Genomic DNA, 23,672 nt, shown 5'->3' with positions numbered 1-23,672 from the left:
TGTCTTTAGCTGTGATTATACTGCTTTGCGCTTTAACATACTTCACAGTCTTCAGTCTTAAAAGTAACTGCTGTATAAAAATAACATTTTGACATAGCAGAGAAGACTGTTCTGCACTTTTGTCATATTGAATTATCACTTGATCTGTTCTGCATGTTAACAAACATCAAACTATTACAATCATATAAGTCTCTGGTGGTCTATGGGTTTATTGCAGTTTCACAAACAAATATAGCCTTTAAATCTGTAAAATTGATGTCACACCATAGCATGTTGTATCACAGTAAATGCATGTACTGCACAGAATAACACCAAATGAGAGAGAACTCTTATTTAAGGGAACAGGGAGAGGTGTAATTCCAGCACTGGTTTTCATTTCTCATCAGCTCTGGTGGTGGTACACAATAGGAAGTTTGTACTGATTGCTAACACAAATCACTTTTCTGTTTTCTTCACTTGATTGCTGACAAGTTTTAACAAAGTGTATGGCTCTTCTCCCTTCCTGCCTGGGTAAGATACAGGTGTTAGTGCCTAAAATTAATTCCTGCTCTTATTGCATGTGGGCTTTCCTGTTTTACCACTACACCTCTTTCTAACTTTTCCCCAAAACTTACATAATCAAAAGAAACTAGTGCATTTTTCAGTTCTGACTGTTGTCAAAACATCATTTAAATGAGCTATAATCTAAGATTAACATTGCTAAAAGCTTTGAAGTAAATTAATTATTTCAAGAGATACAGTTTGTGTGTTTTTATTTTCACACATTAGGTTTTCTAATTAAGAATTTGATGTGATCCTTTTTAAAAATGCCTATTTTTGTTTTAGCTAAACATAAAACAACAAATGGGCTGCATTGCCATTCATTCGTTAGTACTTTTTGTGCTGTAACTGCTTAACTAACTCTCCCTGTCTTGCTGCAGTTTGATATGTCTAACTTTTGCTTCTATCCCATTTCACCCATCTTGCAGGAACCAGGAGGGGTTGGGACCCATAGTTCATGATCGAAAATCTCAGACATTGCCTGTTTCCCGTAACAGAACAGGAATGATGCATGCCAGATTGCAGCAACTGAGCAGCCTGGATAACTCTCTCACTTTTAACCACAGTAAGTTTCATTACACCATAACAGTTGTCATCCTCATCCACTACCACACCAGAGGCAGGTCCCAGACCCACACCAGAGCACTTCATGGACTTTATTATTGTTCTAGATAAAACAATTAAGTGGAATTAGTTTACTGGTCTGTTCCCACTTTCTGGTAGAGCAATCAATGCTAAGTGATGACATAATGTGGAACATGGTTAACTATAGCATTACATATTTTAAAGTGGTACTTTGCAAATGTATTAGTTATGAAATATTCTAAATCATTTAATTCTGGGATTGATTCAAATTACAAACACTTAAATTTTGTGGTGCTCATTTGAAAAGGGTTTATATCTTACTTTTGAACTATATGGGTTGATTTTATTAAAAGTTCTATTTTCACCCACTTATGACCCATTATAAAAAGTATAGTTTACATGTTATAATCTGCACTTAGTTGATCATGTCTCCATGTTCTGACATCTCCTGATGAAAATATAAATTTTAGAATTTCTATGAGGAATGTAAAGTCCATGATTTAGTTTGTGTGGATGTGAAAATCTCCCAATAATGAAGTGACTTTTTCTGTGTTTTCAGTGTAAGAAAGATATCAAGTGTGCTTGGAATTTCTGTAGACAATGGTAAGACTTAATGAGGTTGAAGTCAGTTTGTGTAAGGCTGCTTTAATTGAAAACAATTTTGTATATTGCCTTTTTAAATATGCTGCTTTTAAATTTCAAATTATACAAGATGCAGAAAGAAAAGGAGTACTTGTGGCACCTTAGAGACTAACCAATTTATTTGAGCATGAGCTTTCGTGAGCTACAGCTCACTTCATCGGATGCATACTGTGGAAACTGCAGAAGACATTATATACACAGAGACCATGAAACAATACCTCCTCCCACCCCACTCTCCTGCTGGTAAGGAGGTATTGTTTCATGGTCTCTGTGTATATAATGCCTTCTGCAGTTTCCACAGTATGCATCCGATGAAGTGAGCTGTAGCTCATGGAAGCTCATACTCAAATAAATTGGTTAGTCTCTAAGGTGCCACAAGTACTCCTTTTCTTTTTGCGAATACAGACTAACAGGGCTGTTACTCTGAAACAAGATGCAGAATATTTTTGACATGTCATTTTTCAATTTCCTACAGTTTCAAGCACCAAAGAAATTGGTCAGCTAACTTAACAAATTATAGCATTTATTCATGCAGTGTTTTGACTTGACAGAATTGCGTACAGTAAAACTATACAATCTATGCAAATTAACTATACGTAAACTGTTCTTGCACATCTGTTTCCCATAGCTTGTCTAACTGCCCCTTACATGTGCACAAAAACTCCTAGCTTATTGCCATTAATGTAAGACACCAGTTGATCCAATCCTGCAGTATTTACTCATGTAATCCCTGTGAGAACTTGAGAAAGCTAGTTCTGTATTGTAGACAATAACATAAATGTGTTACCCTACCCTTGAACCATCTTTAGCTGGTGGATTTCCATCTTTCAGTCATTTCCAGTGCAATAGAAGAGATTTATTAGCAAGAGATGAGAAAAATTTAAAAGCTCAACAAGTTATTGTTTATATATATTCCTCTCTTGGTGCATATGTGCCCCAGAAATTGGAATCTTTTGAACAACGATACCCGTTGGCCCATACCTGCACCCTGTTTGCCCTCCCGAGGGCATAAAAGGGGTGGAGCGAGGCCAACCATCGCCACTCCTTCTAACCACAGCCTAGTCTGAGAAAGAGAATAATTAGCGGTGTCCTTACTTTATCTATTTTTTTCCATTGTAGATTTTGTATATAGTCAGTATTTGTAGTAGGATTTAGTTTAGGATGAGTTTTGTAGGTTAGGTTTCATTTGGGTAACTTCTATATATTTTTCACTATTACCCGGTACTGGGTCTTCAGTCTTCATGACTGACCAGAAATTTCTTCAACCATATCATTTAATGATGGCCATAATAAACGTTTGTTTGCTTAGGCATGGAACGTATTGGTAGCAAATATTCTGTTTGTTGCTTGTTTTAAAACAAACTCAAAGAGTAAGAGAGGCTAGGCTGAAACTATTCTTTGTTATATAAATCTGACACCAACCTGAGATCCAGGTTCTCTAGATTGGTCTCCTTTGGAACAATCTTCTTCCTCTAAAAGTGCCCCAGAAGCTTCTCTGAATATGGTGCTTGCCTCTTGTATTCCTTCAGCAAATTCTCCTGTTCTGAAATCATCTGACTGGACTTATTCTGATGGGCACCCAGGACTGAGAGTCATCTTTTTACCCTCCTTACATCTAGCAAGAGGGAGACTTGCTTGTGGTTAACTTGGTGTCAGCTCCCTGACACCTTTAGTCTTTTAGCCACCCAAACAATCTCTTCAGGGCTATCCTAGCCCTTACTTTGCCATGGAAGTTATCCCAGTCCCTGAGCCCGTTCAAAGCATTCCCCTGTAATGTCCAGCCCCTTATCCACTGAACATCCACAGAAATACCAAGTCTACTGTACACACAGTTTGGTTGGTTCAGCTCTGGATCAATTCCTTATATAATACCACAGCACTGAGATATATTTATAGTGGAAACAATCATATGTTTCTTATCAAAGATCAAGATTTAAGAGGTAGTGAGTTAGGATAATGGAAACAGAAGGGTTACATATAACACAAAATCATAACACTATTCCTAGTGACTAAACTTAGCAGGCTTACCTCCAATCTAAATAAGTTTCTCACCCAAATGTTCTTTGCAGCGTTTCAAAGAAGCCTGGTTGAGATCCCATTTTCATGAGCATAATTGCACTGCTGGATTATTTCCCAGGTGCGGGATAAAGGGGTGTCTTTTATATTCCTCAAAATTCATTGTTTGTACCTCAGAGTCAGGATGACCTCCTGTAGTATATTCTCTGGTATGCTGCCTTCCTGCTGACTTCACATCCCCTCCCAACTTTGTTTGTAAATGCCTCTCCATTATGTTAACTTACAATGTTTAATTTACATGTGGACCAAGGGGGATGGGTGAATAAACAGCCTTAGTCTGGCAGAAACCTTTTTGTCAACTCTGCCTTAATACAGATTTTAGGAACATATTTTTAGCACACATACATACGTAACTCCTATTGTGTATATATATAAAAATTTCACAACAATATTAATGACCAGTGTGACCCCAACTTTCATTTAAGACCTCACTTGATATTCTTAGGAGAATCAGGATATTTTTGTATCCCCCTTGCCAGTTGTGGGGCAGTTGTGGGGGCGTTGGGGGCATTGTGGGGCGTTCCTCAGAAAGTTACCACTAAGGGTAGCTTAACCATAAATATGATCCCTCTGTTGCCCTAAAATTGTCCAGTACACATGATTTGGTACTGTTGAAAGAGCAGCTTCCTGTAAGCAGCCATACGGAGACTACAGTACTATCACTAAGGGCTTGTCTACAGAAACAGTTTGTGGAAAACAGGTGTGTGAATCGAACCCATACCAGCCTGTTGTGAACTAACTAACCATGTGGACCTTGCTAATGTGCATTAGCAGTTAGTGCGTTTTGGTCTAATCCTCTTCACACACCAGCTTGCCGCGAACAAGGCAAGCGTTAAGAATCTCAGCACTGTTCATACTGCAGGCAGTCTCAACACCACCCTTGTTGGTACTAACATTTTCTGTACCTCATCATTCAGCACTGAAGACTTGTGATCTGGAGCCTTCAATGCCAACCACAGAGGCACCAACATTTATGGTGCTAGGGGATTTGCTTGTCTCAGATTTCCCTTAATTTCCTTTGCTAGCACAGTCAGTTAAAATCCTTTTATCACTAACGGATCAATATAGAGAGATTCTTCAAGTGTGTTAAGGGATTCTGGTGTTGGGGGATGTACTGGGAAACTGTGTCACAAGTCCACCCAATTTAGGCTTACTCAATTTTTGCCTTTATTATACAATTTCAGACAGAATTATTGTCACTTATAGGATCTGAATATATATTTATTCTAGACAATAATAGCAGATGAGATAAAATAGGTAAAGGAGCTCTTCTGCCTTCAATGGTGGTCTTCATCTCCTCTGATTTTTCTGGTGTGGTCCTTCAGTCCCATCCCTTCGGCTTCTGGTCCAGTGTTTCTCCAATTTGGGCCTTGTTCACTTAGGTCTTCTATACATTTCCAAATTCCAGACTACTTAACCTTTCTCCAATCAGCTTTTAACACATCACACATTTGGTTTTTTATGTAACCCATATATTACTCATGCGCAAGCTTCAGTTTATCCAACTTGTGTATTTCTTTGCTGTCTATGCAGGTTCTATGTTGTTTTGTACACTGTCCCTGGGTTTTCCCAGTAAAAGGCTTCTTCTTGTTTCTGTGTTTTGACTTCAAAACTTCCAGCATAACATTTTATTTTTGTTCTGTCAGAAATAACATCACTTTAAGCAGATCAGCAATTCTGTGTAAAAGAAGAATTGGCAAAATAACACTTATGCCAGCAAGGTCTTGGTCTACATGTTATCTCATCTAAACTCATTCACTATCCTTAGGTATAAATCATTAAAATATAGCTATCAAAGCTTTTAATCTTACCATTTAGCAGTCCTTCATTTTTATATTTTAATATTATATTCAGTATGTGTATATCAACATACCCTCTTAATCTATTTTGTGGGGTTCGAGGGAAGTTTTGGAAAAATGACGACCCGTTTCTGTCAATGTTTATTTTCTTTAAACATGCATTTTCAAAGGCCTTTTTCCTTCAAAGACCAGTTTTGTTTGTGAAACATTACCAAAAACGTTATTAGAAATTTTCTTGTGTTGCATTTTGAGGAGTCTCTCAATTTTAAGCCTCTATTTAGTTGCTTTTAATGGTATCCCAACATGTGGATTCCTATCAAGTCAGCTCCCCCTATGTGAGAGGACTACTTTTTCCTCATCTTCCTCAAATGGGATTAGAGAGGGTTCCCCATCACGTTCTCCAGCCTACTTTTCATCTAATAGAGACACTAGGGCTCAAGCTCATTATCGTGAGCATAGGGAACACAGAGATACACACTCATCCTGGTATCACCTTCTTGGTCTCCTACACAGTTTGTATCTCGTCCATATTCATGGCCATATTGGGCTTCGTGCTGTCTTCAGTTTACGTTTACACATTCTAGAACAAATCACCTTCTACAGCTAAGTCGTCTACATCTCATGCATAACACCAGCCTTAAGTTTCTCAGTGAACAGCAAATCCACACTTCTGAGGAAGGACAGTCTCATCGCTCCTGCTGTATTGTCATCATCTTTGTCTGTCTGACTGTCTTCATCATCACCACCAGATAACTACAAGACATCTCAGGAGCCTCTGAAGAGTTAGTAGGGACTCTAGAGATCCAGGTGGAAGTGATAAGTGAAACTCTCTCAAGCTTCTAGACGTATTACACACTGCTATCAGAAAGACTGGCAGTGCCAGTCAACTACACACTCCTGGAACCAGCTCAGCTCTTGTGGCAAACACTGGCCACTATACCTGCTATATCATAAAAGAAAGAGACGAGATACCAGGCCCCATTATCAGGGTTTGACTACTTCTCTGTGGATCCTGCACTAGGTTCTCTTCTAATCACAGCAGCTCATGAACATACTAAACTAAACCATATGTTTACACCAAAGGAAAAGGAGTTTAAGCAGCTGGACTTACTAGGAAGGAAGAGCTATTCCTCAGCTAGTCTTCAAATTAGAATTTCAAATTATCAAGCTCTTCTTGCAAAATATGATGACTTCTGCTGGAATAGGGTCTCTGAAGTCCTTGATGTGGTACCACAGGAGTCCAGAAAATAACTGCAATCTCTGATTAATGGGGGACAGTTAGTTTTCAGAACCACATTACAAGCTGCAATACACAGCAGACACAGCAGTGTGTCTAGTGATGTAACAATGAGGTGAGTGTCTTGGCTACAATCTGCCGGTGTCCTGCATGAAATTCAGAACACTATGAGGATTTACCCGTGAAGGAGTCAGAGCTATTAAGCTTTAAAACAATGACATGTTACATACCCTATAAGACTCTTAATACAAACTTTAAGATTGTTGGGAGTCTGCCTTCTCAGATGGAAAAAAAACACACAGTCTCACTGAAGGCAGCTGTCTGAACCCTTTCAGTACGCCTAACGCAAATCTTCTGACCTTGCTAAGAAGAAACAGTGTTTCCTCTGTCTGCTTCTTCGTAACTGTTGCCAGCCAACAGGCAGCAAGTCTGATGGTCATGTCAAGAGCTCCGAACCAACCGTTGTTATGAGTATTTTTTCCTTCCCTTACCCATTTTGGAGTACATTTATTTTTGGGAAGCCTGGAACAATATTTCAGTAGACCCAATCGGTCCTTGAAATTATCTTGACTGATTACTCTGTTTAGTTCCAGACTATCCCTACCCACCATCCCCAACCCCTTTCACAAGAAGATTCCATAACAAATTCATTCTCTGTTGTCTTTCAGAGACATAGAAGAGGTTCCTTCCCAGTTCAGGAGAAAGGGCTTTTATCCTCATTTCTTTCTAATTCCCAAAAAAGAAAAAAAGATTAGAGGGCTATTCTGAATCTCAGAAGACTCAATACATTCATTTGAAGATTAAAATTCAGCACAGTAACTGTAGTCTGAATAATTTCTTCCCTAGATGCACAAGATTGGTTCACAGCTCTCTACCTGCAGGATATGTATTTCCATTTACCCCCAGCCCCCACAGGAAATACTTGAGTTTTATAGTGGGATCTCAACATTTTCAGTATAGAATTCATTTGGATTGTCAACAGCCCCAAGAATATTTACAAAATAACTAGGGGTTGTTGCAGCATTTCTAAGAAAGCAAAATATTTAAGTTTATTCTTACCATGATAATTGGCTGATTCAGGATTCCTCTCATCAAGTCTGAGAGAACATTCATTATACTCTCCAGCTACTCACCAATCTGGGGCTTAGAATAAAACCAGAAAAAATCTCAACTGATCCCATTATCAAAGATGGAATATATAGATGCTCTGCCGGACTCCACACAGCATCAGCTTATTTACATGAGTCCAGATTGGAGACAATGACACATCATAATTAATTACTGAACAATCCTCAGATATCAGGAAGATAATGTTTGAGTTCTGGGACACATGCCATCATGTATATTCATCAGTCCTCATGCCAGACTTCATCTTCACTGTATGTAAGGCTGTCTGAAGTCCATTTTCATGCTAAAAAGCCATCATATAGACACATTGGTGATGATTCCTCAGTATGTCCTTTCTGCAGCCCAGCATGTTGTACAATTCTTATACATATGGGCTATTCCCTTCCCATCCTCAGTTTCCGGAGCTGTTCAGAGTTGCAGCATAGCCTGTGCTAGTGACACCCCCTTCTTCTGCTTGCAGCCAGATCTTCTGCCTTCACAGCAGCAAAGTGGCGGTTTGTTTCACACCTATCCTTTTCTTTTGGATTTTTTTACTTTTAGCCTCTTTTCAAGCAGTTAAAGTATTTATATTTATCAAGCCTTCTCACCTCTTCCTGGTCCCAGATCTGAGCAGCGTAGTGGTCCCAGCTGCTTGAAGCCTCTGCTGCAGTGTCCCCTTCCACCTTTCAGACGTGGCAGAAGAGCCATACAAGCACCAGCAAAATCCAAAAGGTGCTTTGTATATGAGGCAGTTTTCTCAGGCTTGGAAAAACATAAAAAATGCATTGCCTGTACCCAGCTAGCCTACCCTATCTCTGCCAGGGCCCGGAGCTCTGAGTTGGCTAAGCATGTTGGGGCCCCAACCCCTCCCAAGTAGCTGCGACTTCACCACAGAAAAACCTGACCAGGAGAGACCGAGTAGAACAGGGAGAGGCTCTGAGGACAAAGAGGATTTTATCCAGCTGACCTAGGAGGTAAGTCCTGGGGCAACAAAAGATCATAAAGATAAGATACTTTCTGGGCTGCTGGTCCCCCAAAAAGTCCTACAGTGGGTTTTAGGATCTGGGGAAAGAAGCAGGACTGCTACACAGCTTCCCTTCCTCACACCATGAATCAGGTGATTCTCATGATACTCTGGGGTAAGTCGTGCAAAACCCAGAGTCTCCGGTTCCTAAAATGACAAAAGCAAGTGTGTCCTTCAGCAGGCAGTGATTATTATTGTTAATAAACAAGTGGGGTGAAAATTAGGAGTTAAACCCCTTCTCCTTTGCCTTCTCTCTCTGAGGGAATATTTGCTGGAGTTTATCTCATACACAGAGGGTCCATCACAATGTTCTATACTATGCTCACCACCCCTCCCACGTCCTGCAGCTTGTGTGGGCATGCAGAGAAGCCTGTTCGTCCTTGCTGTGCAGCCCTGCCTCAGGCTGCAGTCTAATGGAAATTGCCTGTTCGACTATCAGCCCAAGAATCCCTAGCTCTGCCAGGAAAAGGGGCTCAGACTTCAGGAAGCAGCAGAATGGAAATTGTGCCTTCTGATCATCAGCCATATACTTTTATCTACTCCTCTACCATGGTGACTGGTTCTCCGCAATATTGCTTCCCCCAGTGTTCATAGAGAGGAAAGCATAGCAAAGCTTGTGAGAAAATTGTGTAATATGCCACATCTCCCATTAATTAAAGACTTGTTTAATCCACCACATGGTCATTGCCTGTTGTGAATAAGTTTATCGGGTGAGGGATATATGATAGAGGACACATGGCAAACTTCATGGTTCTCAGAGAATGCGAAAAATAATTACCTTGCTTCGGACTCCAGTCAGCATCAACCCAGGTTTCATTTACCACAAAGGCCGTGGAGCCTTCTGAACCAGTTTCGTGTTGGATATTAAATTTGTAATAGAAACAGTCCACTATGTCAATGTGGGCAGCCATATACCATGACACACGTTGTTGAGGACTGCAAAATGACTCAGCTTTCTGGAGGTCTTCCTGCCTTGAACATCCTTGATAAGAACTCTGTGGTTTGGCTTTACTGGATTGCATACGCCAAATAATAATAGTAATCATCAGCCATAAACCCTTGCTCTCCTAGGAAAAGGGGATCAGACTCTGAAAGATTGGAAAAGGTTCTCTCTCTCCACCCCTCCCCTGCTCTACAGGCTGGCTCTACATTAAAGCTTTGAGCATTTCAGGCAGAACAGAGGCATTGGAAGATTCCACTCCCCATGAAGCTGCACCAAAGGATAAGTGCGAAGTCCATTCCCATGTTCAGAAAGCTCCAGTTGTGGTGCTCGGTTCCTCCTCCAGTAGTTACTTACTAGCCAGTCTCGGGGAGCAAGCAGAGGCAGCATTTCAGGCTCCAAGGAACAGCTAACAAGCTGTTTTCACAATCGAGGTATGTGCACCAGTACTCTTCCTCTGATGTATGGTTCCCAGACCAGGATGAATAGTGTACTACCTCTCTGCTGTAAATAGCCAGAGGAAAAACTACCACATGTTTTGTTTTTTCTTTTTTAAAAAAAAAAAAACCTATAGAAATTTTCCAGGAGAGGATGCCAGTCAGTGGCCCTCAAGGAACTTCTTAATATTAATAAAAATACCTTTCCTTTCAAGCATTATTATGATACATGTTTTCCTGTTGATTCCTCCTTTGAGGACAACGTAGGATCAAAATGAGGATACCTAAATAAACCAAATGCTAAACTAAAATGTTTGTATAAAGAAATGTCATAAATTTTGGGAGTCTAAGGTTGGTACAGCAGGAGCTCCACCAGTGAAAGGCATAGTCACAACTTCAGAAGGGGACTTCCTTCGAAGACCACATAGAACATAAGAGTGATGACACGACAATTTCAAAGCCTCAGCTTGCAGCTGTTCAGACCAAAAGTTTTTCATATATTTAGTAAAAAGCCTACTTTGTGGTAAACTAGTGGTTCATCTTCTGGCTATGTGATTTTTGTTCGGAGTGAGACATCTTGGGTCCTGTCTTGGTCAAACCTCTTGTTGTAATATGTGACGAGCAATGGATTCCAACTTGGTGGCTACAAGGATGTCATGTTACATCCATGAATAGTCTTCAGTCATCCTAAATAGATATCTTGTGCATCCAAACTTACAGTTGAGAAGTTATTGGGGGAAACATTAGGGAAATTAGTAGCTGAGACTTCAGAAAGTCCTCTGCTCTCTGTCAAAGCCAGCAAAGCAATCTAGTGGGTGCTGGCAACACCCAATGGTATCCAAGAAGGGACTGTTAACCTGGCAGGGAGAAAACATTTGGAGCAGAAGCTTCCAAGGAGACCTAGATGAATTTTACTACAAAGCAATAAAATCTTTAGTATGACAGACTATTCCTTCTTATCCACCTTCTTTACCAGAGCCTTAACTAGTTGACTATAGTCGCAGCAAAGCATAGCTCACAAGCCACAACATACAGTGCCACAACCCAGACTTTGGATCACTTTTGAGAGCATGGCTTTGCAATAACACCAGGAAAAGCTCTCTCACCAGGAAAAGTTCTGTAAACAAACATAATTCACCTGGGATTGGAAATAGACACTTTGGTGATCGAGATCTACCCATCACTAGACGGATTCCACAAGAACCAGGATTTGATATCCATGCTGGACAAATGCATGAGACCAGCCATGGCTCAGTGTGTCTAGCCATTGGGCCTACATGAGTCTCCCCATGGATAAGGTCTTCTATCAGGCATCTCCAAGCCTTTCTTCTGAAAATATGGGACCGTTCCCTGGAGCGAATACAAGACCAGGTACTTGTTCCCAACCGGGTGCTGGATCCCCTAAGATGATGGACAGTCCTAGAGAATGTCCACAGAGGTCTTTCCATATTCTTTCCAGGCCAGCAGGTTCTCACAACAGACACGAGTTTGAAAGGATAAGGATCACTTCTGGGATCCAGAACAATGTAGGATATCTGAAGCTCCAGGGAAAGGAAACACAGCATGAAGCCTTTGGAGCTCTCAGCTGTCAAACTACCTCCACTGAATGCCAGGTCTTCCTTGAGGGCAATCATGTCTTGATCCAACCAGGCAGCCATGGTTGCATACATAAACAACCAAGGGGGAACGAGGAGTGTAGCTCTATGTGCAGAAGCGATGGAGACAATGGAATGGGCAGACAAGACTCTCCCTTTCCGAAAGGTGATACACACAAAAGGAGAGCTGAACATAAAGACAAACTGGCTCAGAAGATGCAAAGTCGACTAAAGCAGAAAGTCTTCACTCTGATCTCGCAAATGTTTGGGCTCCTTGATGTTGACCTGTTCTGATAGAATTGAAGCTAGAATAATTGTTGCGGCTTCTGAAGAGACCAGACATCTTTGTTCCAAGACCTGTTCCTCCACCCAGAGCTACATCATCTTCAACTGACAGCCTGGCTATTGTTAGAGTTAGCCTCACTCGGCCTATTTTCCAAAGTGATCAGGACTTTGCTGTCATCTAAGAGAATTTCCACACTAAAAAATGTACTCCATGTGGACCAAGTTCAGTTCACGGTTCCAAAAGCACAGTGCAGATTCTGGGAATTCTGCGCCGCCCCCCCCCATCCGCCCCCCCCCCGGACTTCCTTCCAGAAGGTGTGAATAAGGGCCTTCAGCCCAGCACCATAGCAAGCCAGATATCAGCCCTAAGTAGTGTGGTACTTACAGGATCTTGCGATTCCTTGGCAGAACCATCAGGTATCCAGATTTCTCAGAGCAATCAGACTGACCAGACCAGCAGTCAGACCAACTTTCCCTAAGTGGAACCTACCACTGGTATTTGAAAGCCATAGCCACCCATCTCTTTGAGACTATGACTTCTTTCATTCCACCTATGGCCACAGCATCTGACCAAGAAGCAGTAACACACTAGAAGTCAGAAGAGCACTCAAGACCTATGTCAAGCGTGCAGAATTCACAAGATCTGGCTTCCTGCTCATTTCCTTTCATCTTGAGTTGCCAAAGGCTTTAGCATATCCAAGCTGCTCCTTACTAGATTAATCAGACTGTGCATTGCTGAGGTGTACAAGCAGAAGCAATCAAGGGGCATTCTACAAGATCCATGGCAACCTCACGGGCTAAAAGGGTGAGTGCTTCCTGTGCACAGAACTACAGAGTAGCCACATTTTCATTAACTAATGCCTCTGTGAGACACTATAAGCTGGACTTCCTTTCTCTGCAGAGGCCTCCTTTGGCAGGCAGGTACTACAGGCAGTGGTCTGGACATAAGCTGGCCATTTGAGCAGTTAAAAAAAGGGTAGTGAGGGAGGGGTGTCCCCCTTGTTTCTTTTTTTCACTTTTCTATCTCTTCCTTCTCCTATTCATGGCTTCCTACTTCCCATACAAACCATAATTGTGGGAGATGCTGGGCTGCAGAATGGAAAATTTCTTACCTGATAATTTCCTTTCTGCTAGCAGCATCTCCCACAGTTCTACCCACCTTGGATGTTTCACAGGCAAGGATCAGCATTTTATTTGGATAGTTATCATGTAGGCCGTGGCCTATTGTACATAGTTAATTAGTTATCTCTGAAATTGTTACTAATCATTTTCCAAGAGTTTTTCACAGCTTTGGAATGAATCATCTGGCAAACAGGAGAATGGGGCATGGCTGGCACAGGCTATACTTCAGTTTGAACCACGTCCAGAAACTTAAGACAGGAGGGGAATAGCCTAGAATTGTGGGAGATGCTGAAGCAGAAAGGAAATGTAGCATCTTGTTTTCGGGAGGAGATCAGAGTCTCAGGACTCTGTTGGATGCCTTCTTAATATCATGGTCCCACAGCTTTATGTACGGATTCAGAAAACTCAAGCAGGATGCAACGTCATTGATAGTAATTGCACCAGCATGGCTCAGACTTTTGGTTCAAAGACCTGCAGAAACTATTGGTTTGGATTCCAATATCATTGCCTCCTTTAACTTATCTTATCACTCAAGTAAAAAGGAACATACTTTACCCAGAACTAGAATCTCTGCACCTTGCTTGGATGCTTGCTGTTTAATTGATGAAGAAAAGTCTTGCTTCAGGGAAGTCCAAAATATTTTAATAGTGGAAAGGACTCTACGAGATCTACATATAATGCCAAATGAAAAAGATTTGCCTCTTGGATACAGCAACACCATGTCTCATCTTTTTTAACATCCTTTCATTTTTGCATTACATGCTTTCACCAAAATCAATTGAACTTCCATTAGTTTTATAAAAGTTCACCAAGAAGTTACATCTATCATCCAGAAATCCAAAATCACCCAGTATTTTCACACCATAGAGTTTCTAGATTTTTAAAGGGTTAAGTACATGTTTTTCCTTCCAATTAGGACAGAGGTCTCTCTGTCATGGGACCTTAATGTGGTATTAACAGCTCTGATGGGCCCTCCATGTGAAGCATTAGTCACATGTTTGTTTATTGCCATTACTTCTGCTCCTAGGATGGGAGAAATTCAAGTCTTAATGCCTGATCCACCATATTTCATAGAGATCCCTTAGAAGACCTCATCTAGATTTCTCCCGAAAGTAGTTTCTGATTTTCATATTAATCAAACCATTCATTTACCTGTTTTCTTTCCCAGGCCCCATACCAATAATTCTACAAGAAAACTACACACTTTAGGTGTTTGAAGAGCCATTGTCTTTTTATTTAGACAGAACTAAATCATTTAGAGTCTCTTTGAGAATGCTTATTGCTTATGCCAAAAAAAAAAAAAAGGGAAAGCGTTTTTTTCCCACAGAGTATCCAAATGGATTACAGTATATATCAGATTGCTATCAAATAGCTAAACTGGATTCCCCATTCAGATAAAAGCTCATTCTACTACAGCTCAGGCTACATCTGTGGCTTCTTACAGAAATAGACCTATTTCTGAAATTTGTAGAACTGCCATCTGGGGTTCAATTCATATTTTCACAAAATGCTGTGCTATAGTGGAGGCTTCTAGAGTGGGTGCTTGCTTTGGTAAACCATTTTTTTCAATCACTGTTTCACTAAGACTCCAATATCCACCTCCTGGCATGAGGTAACTGGGAGTCACCAAGAGTAGAATGTATATAGACAATCGTTAGAAGAAATAAAAATGATTACTTATCATATAGTAACTGGGGTGCTGTTGAAGATGTGTTCTCTAAATGTATTCCATGACCTGCCCTCCTTCCCAACTGTGGAAGTCCCAAATTGGAGTCCATAATGACACAGATACCAATTACAAAGGAATTGAGGTAGTTGGCCCCACTCTGCCTCTTTTATGCCCTCACAATTGGAGAGACAAAGGCAGGTAGGGCACAGGCATGAGCCAGTGGGCACTGCTGGTCAAAAGATTACAATGCTGGGGATACAGACAACACATCACAAAGAGCACCAGTTACTGTAAGGTAAGTAACAGGTTTTTATATATTTGTGTTTCAGAGGAAGTGACAACATAAAGAGGAATCTATTATCTCTCTCCAAAGGGAAACTATTTCATTTTAGAACTGAAGTATTTAAAACTAATCCATTTTGAATATCTTACATTTAAAAAAAAAAAAGAGTGGAGCACTGAGTCTGTGCATGTGTGGCTAGCTCAGCTGCATAATGAATGTACAGTTTTGTCCTGTTTGCAGGGAATGAGATATGCATGGACTAAATTACAAGATTGAAGATGTGTGGGAAAGACACTCCAGTGTATGTAGCCAGTAATTCCAGATTATAGAGTTTATCAATTTTTCTTTAAAACAAAAAAAAACCCATGCCAAGGATATTCCTTGCAAAAGCCTAAATTTAAAGGGATATTATGAAAATACTCTCTATAAATTTAGGCAGTGCACATACAATGAACCCCCACTATGTTTTGTTAGTAGGATTAGTACCCAGGATTTTTAGGAGTATGGCCACAATTCAGCAAAGTATGTAGAAACATATTTAACTACAAGCATGTGCTTAAGTGCCATGTTGGATCAGAACCTAATGGTATTTCCCTTCCACGTTACTGATAAGGAGAAACAAAAAAAGAGCTCTCTTTTAAACCGTATGAGACCCACTGGAGGGAGGTCCGTTATGATGTATTCCTCCTAAGACTGAAGAAAAAATTGTATGATATTACATTGTTTTACTATAAAAATAGCATGCATTGTTTTTGTGCATGTGTTGATCCCAGGATATTACAGAGACAAGGTGGGTGAGGTAATATCTTTTATTGGACCATCTTCTGTTGGTGAGAATGGCGTATTTGAGCTTACGCAGTGCTCTTTTTCAGGTCCTTGTCTCTCTCTCCAACAGATGTTAATCCAATAAAAGATGAGACTTCACCCACCTTACTGGTTTTCAGTCAAAACCAGGATCAATAACAGTCACGAATCACTCCCCTCCCCCCCTCCCCCCCACCCCCGTGTTCCTCAGTGAAATGATAATAAATTGTCTTTTTGCTTCTCTTTATATTTTCCCAAAACTCATGGTTTTGAGCCCTGAGACAAGATTACCCCCTGTGGTTTTAGTCTCTGGTGTCCTCCCATACTGATTTCACATCCCTCAGTCAACCTGGCTTTTCCTGTTCACTTACATGCAAATGCAACTCCCATTGTATTTTGGCTTTTACAATGCTTGATTTACATTAGAGGTGATGAGATAATTACCTTCCCTCCTGTCTAGAAGAAAACCTGTTTCTCCTTGTGTTTGATACTATGCTTAAAAGTCTTTAACCAATCAATGTCCATAATTCCTCATATATCATTAATGCATGCATTTCAAAATGATGTTGACCAGTGTGTCACCAGCTTTCATTTGATACCTCACACAACATTCTTTATACATAAACACTGTGACAGCAACTGTGTTGGGGTAGTGAATTTGTCAGACCTGATAGGAGTTGCCGACCCAGAGTAGTGAACCACCTCTGTGGTTCACAATCTAACAATGTGTGGGCAGAATGAAACCCTGACCTGTCACAGCAGTGTTACTCATTATTACCCTCATTGGATTTAATCAGATTTTACATAGGTATATTGCAATATGGAAAAACCAGTGTAACTGTCAACAGCCAGTTTAGCTTTGACATATTTTAAAATCTGGTTACTGTGTAGCCCCCATAGTTGAGGTTCAGTTGAGTTTGCACATAAAATTGAAATTCAACTTCTTTATGTCTGCAGAATGTAATATATCTTTCTTAAAATTACAGCACTTTCTCTGAATCCAAATAAATTTTGAGGGAAGGTGGGAAGGACAAACAAGTGTATACTCTGCTTTCTGCTGCTTTTATGATGCAAAGCATCTGTAAATCTAGTTTAACAGGTCAGTATGCTCTGGCTGCTTCATATTGGCTAAACGCAGCCAGAACATGCATGTGAATCTGACCCTGAAAGTTAAAACAGGTAGGAGACCCAAACAACCATAAATCCTTCCCTACAGTGACACCAGTGGGTGAGGTTGGAATCTAATGTGCCTTTTAAAAATCAGTTAATCTGAGACACAAGCATTAAATTGTGTTTATCATAAGGATAAGATTATGTCACAGTAACCCTGAAATTTTGCTGTTTACAAGGACCCAGATGCCACACATTAACAGTTTGTGTTAATTTAGTCCTATTTCAAAGAGGACTAGAACAAAGTGAACTAACAAATTGTTATTGTGTAGCAGCAGGGCTACAAGGTTACCCTGACTATAGCGTGAAATTATTTTTTTCCCACAGTTAGTCATAATTTTATTGTGACAAAATCATATCCGGAATCATAAAAATATGGTTATTGCATGGTGTCACAACAGGGCACAGTAGGGGTTATTGGATGCCCTGTTCTGCATTTTGATGCTTCAACATGTTTGTATTTCTTTTACATTTAACCTTAACTCTGAATTTTCAGGGTTTGTAATTCTTGGGTTTGGGATAATTGCAATATTCTTAGTTTTACCCTAAATTACTGATATTTGTTCTCCACCTTAATTCCATCTATCCATGTACTTTTTGTTTTTGAATATATTAACATAGTATTACCAATTATTTAAATCCATTATTTTAAATATGTTTAATGCTGCTATTTTAAGACTTTACCTTTACACTTCACTGTGTTGTTATCTTAATTAAATTATTTGAATACCAAATATTGTACACATATATAATTGTCTCATGGTTGGAAAAGTGTGAAAAAAACTATGTATAAAATATTACTCAACTGTTTAATGTAAACATCTTTCAAAGTTCTTATTCTTCTTAAACTTCCTCTAATGCAGAAAATCTTTTATAATTTTTGGCTACATGATTTAGCAGCATTAGTTTTAAAATAATTTTTGTTTAATTATGTATCATAAATATAAAGCAGCACTTCATTTGAAATTTCTACAGGCTATGGCCATTCAGATGCAGATGTTCTTCACCAGTCCTTACTTGAAGCAAACATTGCCACTGAAGTTTCCCTTACCACTCTGGATACTTTATCTTTATTCACAATGACGTTTAAGGTTTGTCCTTAACACAAGTTTTGATAGATAATTTGATTTTTGGCATTTTAAATAATTATTCTCTAGAAAATTACTAAAAAAAGAGTTCTTATATTGAGCTATACTACTCACATCATCTGTATTAAAACTGCACAAGGCAGGTAATTCATAATCATGCCATACAATAGCTAATAACCTTTACTGTTTAATAAAGTCTCATTTGCTAGTATTAACAGTATGCTTTGAACTCAACCAGTTGTCACTCAATCCTGCAATTTGTCTCTAGTAACTTCCACTGAAGTCAGCATGAGTTTTGCCTGATGGACTATGGAACTGGACCTTAAATGTTTTAAACTCAAAAATAGAAAATTGCTAGTAACCAGATCCGTTTAAATGATGCATGTTCTTAGTTTATTTTTACACCCTCTGAGGGCAAGAGTAAGCAGGGTACTCCATAGGGTCCTTTTCTTCCTCCCCCACCTTTTCCCTCTCCAAACCCATTGCAGAAAGCCCACTGTCTAGTTCGCCTTTTGACATAGCTGTCCTTTAAGGGTTTTATGGGACTGATAAAGAAACACTGCACTAAAGGCCTTATTAGTTTTGGTTGCTTGGTTTCTGTCATGTTTTTGTGCCCACCCTCTTCATATCTGAGTTACTAATTAAGTATTTAAGACCCCAGTAACATATGCGTACTATCATGTTATAATTCTGTCATGGGTCCATCACTTTGGCTACAGATTAAGATTACTAAAGGTGTTGGAATATTAACTGTTTAGATTTGCTTGTAGTTTTTAATATGCTTCAGTAGTACTATATGTGAAAGTTTTCTGAATAGCATCTTTGAGACGTAGCTGAAGCTAAGATTTTTTTTTTTGCACAATTTATATGCATTCTTGATAGAGCATAAATATTTAAAGAAAACACTAAATTGTCCATATCAATTTTAAGAACCAGCTACTGACAGATCATGGACATAATCCACTGATGAAAAAGGTTTTTGATGTGTACCTCTGCTTCCTTCGAAAAAACCAGTCTGAAACAGCACTGAAAACTGTCTTCACTGCTTTAAGGGCACTAATTTTTAAGGTAAGTCTTTCTAAAATAAAAATGTTAATCTTCAATTATTTGTCTTTTTTTATAGTTACCACAGTGATTTGTATCCAGTTATTCAAGTAATATAATATCTTATTTCTCAAATTGAAATTGGATTTAAAAGAAAAAAAACTGTAGCATTGCAGATCATGATTCCACAACTGATCTTACGCACCGTTTTGCCCTAGAATGAATGCAGTACATTTGTTTTACTGTTTATCTTTTGTTATGGCTCTGGTTGCTACTTTTATTTTATGTAACTGTTAATATCCAATCAATTTGAAATACTTTTTCAAGTACCATTTTATGACACTATATCATACTTGACTAAAAATCCATATATTATTTTTTCTGCATTCCTTTTATCCACTGACTTCTATCAGAAAGTCATGAAATGTGACTAGCATTTTTTTCTTTATGAATCTATAATTTATTGTTTGATGGCTGCACCGTCCTCGGGATGTTGGAATTGTTTTCTCTTAACATTTGTTTAATTTACTGATGTTAGCCTTGACATGATTTTTCTCCGATTCATTCTTTCCTCAGTTTCCTTCTGCATTTTATGAAGGTAGAGCTGACATGTGTGCTGCATTGTGTTATGAAATTTTGAAATGCTGTAATTCCAAACTGAGCTCAATTCGTACTGAAGCTTCACAACTGCTGTATTTCTTAATGAGAAATAACTTTGATTACACGGGGAAGAAGTCTTTTGTAAGGACACATCTGCAAGTTAGTATAATTATTTACTTATCATTGGCTTTCATGACTTTAAGATCTATTGCTCTTCTAAGCTTAAAAATCGTTGTATAATAAGCTGTATTCTCTTTTCATGTGTAAAATCTTTGGGTTGTATCGTATATTTTTAAAACTGACCCACAATTGACTATATCTGTCTGGGAGGGCAGTTGAAAAACTATGAAATATAAATTATGTGCATTACTAATTAATATGGTGAACTGTTTCTGAACTAATATTGAGTTGTTTATACCATTATGGGGGTTGGGGGGAGGAGAAGGAGTTAAGTAGGCCAGGCAAGAAGAGATATTAGTGGTAAAGCAGCTCTATATGTTTTTTTTTCTAATTGCTAAAACAGCTTTAAAAGATCATATTTGTGACGGGTTGTCACCCTGAGGTGCTACCTGGAACTGGTGTACCACCAAGCCCTTTGATTCACCAACCTGGGCTCCCTCTCACACTGTGCTGCTGTGACAAGCTAGTTGTAGACTACTCCCAGTCCTACACTGCCACCAGCATTCACACAGGCAGGGGGACACACAGCTGCAGTTACAGCCACTGCATGAACCAACAATAGAGAGGCTACAGCCAAGATAATCCCCAGCTCCCCAGACTAAGTCCCCAGAGCTATACCATCTTGCCCTGGTCAAAACTCTGACCAGTATGGATTTATTACTTAGTTTGCCCCTCCCTCGATGTGGAGAGGAATATGCAAAAAGTTTGTTTTAACCAAGCTGAGATTTTTTTTCTCCAGACACTTCACTCAAAGGCATACTGGTTTAGGTAAAGCAAAAAACAAGTTTATTAACTGCAAAAAGATAGATTTTAAGTGATACAAACAGATCAAAGCAGATTACCTAGCAAATAAACAAAACGTATAACTTAGCCTAAAATACTAGATAGATTGGATACGAATTAGCAATTTCTCACCCTTGCTGGTGATACAAGCAGTCCACCAGGTTTCCATACACTGGCTAGAAATGCCTTTAGCCTGGGAGCACACTTTCCCCAGTTCAGTCTTTGTTCTTCAGGTGTTTCTGGGAGTTCTCTTATGTGGGGAATGAGGCCCCCAGATGGTGTCATACTCCACCTTATATAGCTTTACCACATGGCTGGAACCCTTTGTTCCAAATTCAGTTCCCAGCCCAGTTTGTGGAAAAATACAGGTACCCAAAATGGAGTTCAGTATCATGTGGTCTGGTCAGGTGCCCTTGCTGAGTCATAGCGGCCATTACTTACAGGCCAACTGGGACGTTTACAGGAAGGCTGAGCCCTTTGGTAGTCCATTGTCTTTGCTGATGGGCCTTCTGCCCTGTCTAGCTTCTTCATTGTTGTACCTGAAAGGCTAGCTGTGGATGTTACTCGCAGTAAGCACATTTGGAATACAGATACATAGTCAATATTTATAACTTCAGTTACAAAAATGATACATGCACACAAATAGGATAATCATATTTAGCAAATCATAACTTTTCCAGTGACCTCACCTCACATGACCCATCTTGTTCAAAATGTATCATAATTACATTATAATCATACAGCTATGAAGAATATAGGCTGCAGTGTCACAATGTTAAAATAACTGTCTGATTAATTTATATCTGAAGGCTGACAGGCCCTAAGCATAATCAACCTGTCATCTTCCTAGGTCTCCCCTTCTTTTTCTCTTCTCTTCCCCATCAGTCCTCCAAACTAAGAGCTTTGAAACAGTATTAAAAGAACCGGCTTCTCTGCTTGGGTGACCTAAGTTCTGGGATTGTTGCAGTTATTAACATACAGGTTCATCTCATGTGAATATAGTGTATGCATGTCACACAATTCTTCTATCACCTTCGTGAGGCAAAAATCTTGCAGAAAAGTTCCAGCTTACAACCAAATAATTTGATGTAAAGGTAGTAGTGCAAATCTGTTTACTGTAGTAAAATAGCAGTAAAACACTAGGCTGTCTGATTGTTGTTGCTAGAAAATGTCATGTCATACTTTATTTCTGGGTAGCAAATGTTTTGTTTTATACCTGGTATGTAAATTGCTGGGTTAACTAAACTCTGCAAAGGGTTTATAACAAACTGTTGTAACCATGCCTCCGTGGATCACAACTGAGAATACCAAATTCAGGACAAACTGCTGAGAAATAGAGGAGACACACCCCAAAACTGGGGAAAAAAGATATACCAAATCATCAAAAAAAGTAAACTTCTGTTTTACCACGCTGGCTAACAAGAAGTCAGAAAAGCAGTCTCCTTAGGCATTCCAGTCCTGGATTCAGCACCCAGACACTAGACTTAAAAATGAGTGGTTATTTAAAACCAATTTCATCAAACGAAAGGGTTCTTCTGATCCCAAAGGACCAACCACATATCTAGGTCAATATATAACTCAAATCTTACCCAATAATCATGCTGTTGCCAATCCTTTAGTATCTAAAATCTAAAGGTTTATTTATAAAAAGAGAGAAAGAAAGAAAGAAAGAAAGAAAGAAAGAAAGAAAGAAAGAAAGAAAGAAAGAAAGGTGAGAGTTAAAATTGGCTAAAGGAATCAAATACATACAATAATTGCAAAGTTCTTGGTTCTTGTAGCAGTGGTGGAATAAACTGCAGGCTTAAGTCTAGTCTCTGGTTGCTTCCAAATCATTGAAAGGTCATCAGTCCCTTGGTTAGAATGCTCCCATTAGTGTAAGTCCATAGTCCAGAGGTTCGAGCAGGAAAGAGGCAAAAGGGAAATGTTTCCAGGGCCTTTTAAAGCTTCTTCCCATTGTTCTCTCTGTGGAACATTACAGGTAACAAGATGGAGTTTTGAATCACATGGGCAAGTCACATGTCCATGCATGATTTTGCTTGATCATAGTAGAGGCCATCACAGGAAAGTCCATTCAGTGTAGATAGGCGTCTCCTATGGTCCATTGTGAGTTAAGTGTTTCTCGATGAGCCATTTAACTTGAATAGTTTCTTCAAGGTATGCAGGCTAACTACCTTGTGGATGTTACCACATGAGCAAACATTTGAAATACAGGTATATAGTTAATATTCATAACTTTAGATACAAAAATGATACGTGCATACAAATAGCATAATCATATTCAGCAAGTCAAAACATTTCCATAGACACCTTACTTGACACACTTTGTACAAGATTTGTTGCAATTATATAATATGGGTAGCAACAATGATCTACATGGTCATATTTTAATCAGACAACATCACACTTATATACAGTAGAATCCTCTGTCTCGAGGCTGACTGTTGGATTATAAGATGGAAGGAAGGAGGGCTGCCACCAACACCCAAAGGTATCAGCAAAGCAGAGCTGCTTGCAGAATCTGTGTGGGGTGGCAGAGAAGCAGCAGACGGGGACTGTGATACAGTTCTGGGGCTTATGTAGGTTGGGACTAAGGCACTGAGAGTTTCTGCTGCTTCTGTGACCTATGTGGGTCTGTTTCCAGACCAGAGGATTCTACTGTTGC

General features: G+C 39.4%; 1 protein-coding gene across 10 annotated transcripts in view; it reads left to right on the top strand.

The window, feature by feature from the left end:
- DOCK9 (dedicator of cytokinesis 9) overlaps positions 1–23,672 on the top strand; it is a 335,677-nt gene that overhangs the window by 261,037 nt on the left and 50,968 nt on the right. For 5 of the 10 annotated variants that reach the window (XM_084627446.1, XM_084627441.1, XM_084627438.1 and 2 more), the window contains exons 38-41: positions 969–1,105; positions 18,291–18,406; positions 19,334–19,471; positions 20,024–20,206. In XM_084627446.1, the coding sequence (XP_084483572.1) occupies positions 969–1,105; positions 18,291–18,406; positions 19,334–19,471; positions 20,024–20,206 (574 nt within the window). Of the gene's footprint in view, positions 1–968; positions 1,106–1,684; positions 1,729–18,290; positions 18,407–19,333; positions 19,472–20,023; positions 20,207–23,672 lie in introns of all 10 variants that reach the window. The other 5 variants (XM_084627447.1, XM_084627439.1, XM_084627443.1 and 2 more) reach the window with 2 other exon arrangements.

Source organism: Lepidochelys olivacea (genome assembly GCF_965140295.1).
Source record: "Lepidochelys olivacea isolate rLepOli2 genome assembly, chromosome: 1".
Lineage (NCBI taxonomy): Eukaryota > Metazoa > Chordata > Testudines > Cheloniidae > Lepidochelys > Lepidochelys olivacea.
The sequence above is the reverse complement of the archived record's forward strand: the minus strand, read 5'-3'. Positions and strand labels throughout refer to the sequence as shown.